Here is a 4,776-nt window from a genome sequence, read left to right as displayed (position 1 = left end):
CCACCTCTCACCCATCCCCCTTCTCCCTCCCTCCCTGTGGAGTCAGGACAACAAAGGACACTGTCATTTTCACAGCCACAGCTGCACCGTGAGCTGGGACACTGGCCCTGCCACCTCCCCATGTAACCTGGTCCCGGCTCTCAGAGGTCAGCCTGTCTTCCCTGGCAGACCCTGGAAGAAGCGGCCCCAGACGCACCGAAGTCGATGTCCAGGAGGGCCGCATTGGCACCTTCCACCAGGATCTTCTTCTGGGGGCCGTGGAGTGCCTCATACATGAAATACACCCCGTCACGCACCATGGGCCGGATCCGCTCAGCGTAGCCCTGCAGGAAAGAGCGGAGCCTGAGGCCTCGGCAACATCCCCATCCAGCCAGCCTTCCAGAACCTTCCTTCCACTGTCTTCTGCCCAGACACGGGCACCTGTGACTTCTGGCCAACCGCTACCCTCCCCGGGTCTTTCTGGGAGATTCAGCGCTGACCTCTTGGGGTGCTGATCTGATTGGACGGGGTGAGTGGAATGTTCTGGAAACATTCATGTGATAATTACTTCCTATGTGTGTTTGCTGTTGTGTCTAGGATAGACGGCTAAAGGGACGCTAAAGTCGTCTTGTGGCAGAAGCCCTGTGGGTGCCGGATCCAAGCCCCGCTTACTGAGGACAGGACGTCTGTGTGCTTTGGACACATTTCATGTGAGACTCACCTCGCTCCACCCAGCAAGTGTGTCCTGCTTCTATGGGCAGGACAGGTCCGTTCTACTCTCAGCGATGTGAGCCAGGAGGAGGGGGTACTCCAAGCCTCCATACCTTCTGGAGGTCTCTGCGCTGTCATCACCCCCTCCCGCACCCCACAGGCCCCCCCGAGAGTCAGCACCGACACCCGCACTTCCTGGCGCAGGTAGGAAGGGGACACCTGGGGCGATTGTCCCCAGAGAGGAAGAAAGGGGAGCACGGGGGATGCCAGGTAAGTGAGCCCTCCTGTCTCCCGGCCTCCTGAGAAGACCACCCTGGCCACTGCTGCCTCAGGGCTTGAAGGGGAGGCCTTGTCCCCAAGAAGGCCAAAACAGACCCAACCAAGCCAGTGGCCATTGAGTTGATTCCGACTCACGGCGACCCCACGTGTGCCAGAGTAGAACTGGGCTCCATAAGGCTTTCAATGGCTGATTTTTCGGAAGTAGATCACCAGGCCTTTCCTCTGAGATGTTGCTGGGTGGATTCAAACTGCCAACCTTTAGGTTAGCAGCCAGGTGCACTGACAGTTTGCACCACCCAGGGGCTCCCCAAGAAGGTCGAGCACCCCATAATAGGGCCTTTTATAACAGACACGCTGCCTGGGGTTCCGGGCTGTCTGACGCCGCCACGCCTCTTACCTTGAGCTTTTTGAGCTGACCCTCGATGTCTATTTCCAGCGTGGGGAACATGGAGCGGTGCTGATGGGCCAGGTTCTTGAATCTGTGGACACGGTGCTCATTGTCTTCCATGCGTTCTGTGTCAGAACCCCATCCCCACAGGTCCCCGAGCGTCTCCCTCCCTGGGTCCCCGAGCATCGCCCGCACTGGCCTCCTCCCATGTCGCCCCCTGACCAGCACTGTCCCGGGTACCTGGCAGAGAACTCGTCGAAATCTGAGAGGAGGTCACAGATGCGCAGGCCCGTCCGGGCGGCTTTGGAGGCGTAGGTTGGCCCGATCCCCTTCTTGGTGGTACCGATGCTGAAACCATGGCACGGGGCAGGTGAGGACCAAGGGCGCCTCCTACCCAGCCGACCACCCGGTGTCATGAGAGGGCGCAGAAACCCCGGCCCGGGCCCCCTGCCCCTCAGGCCTCGGTTTCCACACCCACGGATCAGGCTTCTTCCCAGCAGTGTGTCCCAGGCTCTGGGAGAGCCAGGCCACCAGAAAACAAACGGGACTCCGTGAAAAGGCCCCCTGGAGCCAAGCGAGTCTCAGCCATCTGGGGGCTGGTGCTGGGGCCGACTGTTCCGAGGCCAAGCCCAGTCCTTCCCCTCGACCCCCAGCGCCTCCGCCTGAGGCCCTGAGCCTTGTGCCCTCCGTCTCCTACAGGCCTGTCTGCACTTCTACCTCGACCTCCTTCTGAGGACACTGCTCTCTGTGCCTGCCCTGGGGGTGCTGCTGGGTCATTTCTGTGCCCACTGTCCCCACAAGGGCCAAACCCAAGAGCATAGAACGGAGATGCCTACCAGGGCCACCAGCTTGTGGCTAGGCTGTGTGTGTGTGCACGTGTGTGTATGCGTGTGTGTGTACGTGCACTTGTGTGTCAGCGTCGGTGTGCATATTGAGTATGTGTGTGGTGTGTGCCTGCCTGCATGAGTGTTGTGGTGTGAGTGTGTGTGCATGAGCGTGCATGTGCTCGTTCGTGTGTGCATGTGTGTGCACACGTGCATGGCAGTTCCAAGCGGGAGGAGGGTGCAGGCCAGGCCCGGGTGTCTCCAGGTGAAGCACCCAGTGCTGCCTCCCTCACTTCCGTTCTGGCAGAGGCCCTGGTCGGCACGGCTGCTCTGTGGGCTACGAGGGTCCCGGGGCCCGCCCACCGTGCCTGTAAGGGGTGGGGCTCAGGGGTGTGGGGGGAGTTTTCAGGGCATCCTGTCTCTTTCCAGTTCTAAAAGGATGGCATGTCCCATGCCGCCGTGGCCTGCCATCTTCAGTAACACGCACTTGGCCACCCCGTACGCAGTGCCCCTCTGGACGTGCCCCCATTCCTGACCCGTCCTGTCCGTGGTCTGCCCCCACCCGCCCGTGTGCTCCTGGGGACAGAATACTGGCTGTTTCCTGCCTGCCACGTTCCCGGCTCAAGGACAGCAGCTGTGCGGGGGTCTAGTCGGTCCATTTTGAGTGGCTGAACGAATGTGGGGGCAGGGGCAGGATTAGGGTGCCACGGGGGGAGCTGTGGGCTGGGCAAGCTCTGCCGTGTCTGTGCTTCTAGGATTTTCCTCACGGCCCGCGTGTGTGCGTGTGCCTGTGTGTGTGGGGTCCGGGTTTGCCTGGGGTTCTGGCAGCGCGGCCGATGCAGGTGCAAGTCGGGAGGCGGCCTGAGGCCCAGAGAGGCTGAGGAGGTACCGCCGTCCACACAGACTCGACTCGAGCGAGGCTGGATCGGGCAGTGCCCCCCACGCCCAGGACCAGACCCAGGCCCTTGGCGACCGACACGCAGGCCTCAGAAACCTCCGTGGAAGAGGCGTCTCAGGTGATTACTTCTTTCCCGCCTGCGCCTGGCGCTGCACCTCCTGAAGTCCGTCGACCGCCTGGTGGAAGTCAAACACTGTTGGTCCAGGTGGACGCCACGGGGGCAGGAGAGAAACAGAGGACAGCAATTCACTGGGGGGCCACGCCCCAGGCTCCCGGGGGTGGGGGGCGGTGGCACACTGGGCTTCAGCTTAGCACCTTTGGGTGTGCTGGGAGACCCTGGGCCTCAGTTTCCCCATCTGGCCTCTTTGGAAGGGGCAAGGGACAAGATAAAGGGGCTTGACGCAGCCCGCCCCATTGCTCAGGGAAAGGCTGTGGAGTTACAGGAGCTGGTGTGGGGGTGCGGGGAGGCAGGCATGTGGGCGGTCCCTCTCCCAGACCCTCTGAGCAGACCTACCGAGGTGGGCTCGGTCCGAGATGATGAGCCTCTTTTCCCAGTCCTTCAGACCTGCGGGGACATGGGTGAGGGACCCCGCCTGTCCCCACCTCACCCTGGCCAGGCCGGGGGTGGGGCCGAGAAAGGCCCCTTCACCCCCTGCACACAGCCCTCTCCTCGCTGCCCTGTCCCCCTGTGGAGGAGGCTGCGGGGCCCACCTGGCCAGGCTGGGACAGCCGCCCCCACATCGCGGCCCAGCCCCCGTCCTGTCTCCTGTGGCCACTCTGAAGGTGACCCGTCTTCTCCATGGGGCCCCAGTATCATCCCTCCTGACGCCCACTGTCCCTGGGATTGGATGCTGATCTGTCCTTCTCCCTCCGTCTCCTGGCGGCCTGAGTCCTGCCTTCCCTGGAGCCCAAGGCCGCAGCTCTGGCCCTCCCAGGTGCCCTGCACCTCCAGCACCGCAAGCCTGCCTTGTCCACGCCTGTACGCAGACTCCAGGGTGATGGCGTCGGGCACCCCAGCACCCCCCGCTTCTGTGCGCTGGGCCAGCTGCCACCCCTCCCAGGCCTGATGTGTTCCCAACGGGCCCTGTGACCAGATCCTTCCAGCGGCACGGTCTGCCCAGTGGTCCCAAAGCGGGCTGGTATCAAGGTTCCCAGAATTTCACCTAAATCCTGGTCCCTGGGCCCCTTCCTGAATTGAAGCCCTGGGACCTGCGGCAGGGACCAGTCTGGGACCTCTGCCCCCCCACCTCACTGCGTCCTGGGCTTGGACCTGAGCTTTCTGCACGGTCAGAGGGAGGCAGGAAGGGGGGACCAATGCCCTCGGAGCAATGACACGAGGCCCGCAGCTCCTGCAGGCGCTCGGTGAGCACGGGCCAGGGGATCATGTGGAGACACCGCCAGTCTGCAGCGACAGACTCACCCTTCTTCTCGTTTTTTTCTGCCTCTTCGAACAAGCCAGGTAAGTGGATGACCACCCCATTGCCTGCAGCACACGGGCACAAGAGACTGGACTGTCACCAAGCACGTTTGAAAACATCAGCAGAGTTGGGAGGGATGGATCGGGGGTACACCGGGCATTTTTAGGGCAGTGAAGGTATTCTGCATGATACCGTAATGACGTTAAGCATTTGCCAAAACCCATAGAACTTTACAGCACAAAGAGTGAACCCCAATGTAACAAGTATGACCGTAACTGT

At 62.0% G+C, this 4,776-nt stretch overlaps 1 protein-coding gene across 1 annotated transcript in view; it reads right to left on the bottom strand.

Annotated features, from left to right (window-relative positions):
• Nucleotides 1-4,776, bottom strand: part of ADSS1 (adenylosuccinate synthase 1) — a 23,359-nt gene that overhangs the window by 5,356 nt on the left and 13,227 nt on the right. Inside the window, exons 3-8 of the mRNA XM_004376756.1 lie at nt 4,500-4,562; nt 3,594-3,644; nt 3,206-3,272; nt 1,598-1,705; nt 1,367-1,448; nt 197-323 (exon numbers count right to left, since the gene is read on the bottom strand). Coding sequence (XP_004376813.1) covers nt 197-323; nt 1,367-1,448; nt 1,598-1,705; nt 3,206-3,272; nt 3,594-3,644; nt 4,500-4,562 — 498 coding nt within the window. The remainder of the gene's footprint in view (nt 1-196; nt 324-1,366; nt 1,449-1,597; nt 1,706-3,205; nt 3,273-3,593; nt 3,645-4,499; nt 4,563-4,776) is intronic.

This window comes from Trichechus manatus, unplaced genomic scaffold (genome assembly GCF_000243295.1).
Source record: "Trichechus manatus latirostris isolate Lorelei unplaced genomic scaffold, TriManLat1.0 scaffold00045, whole genome shotgun sequence".
Classification (NCBI taxonomy): domain Eukaryota; kingdom Metazoa; phylum Chordata; class Mammalia; order Sirenia; family Trichechidae; genus Trichechus; species Trichechus manatus.
Note: the sequence above shows the minus strand (reverse complement) of the source record. Positions and strands in the feature narration are given on the sequence as shown.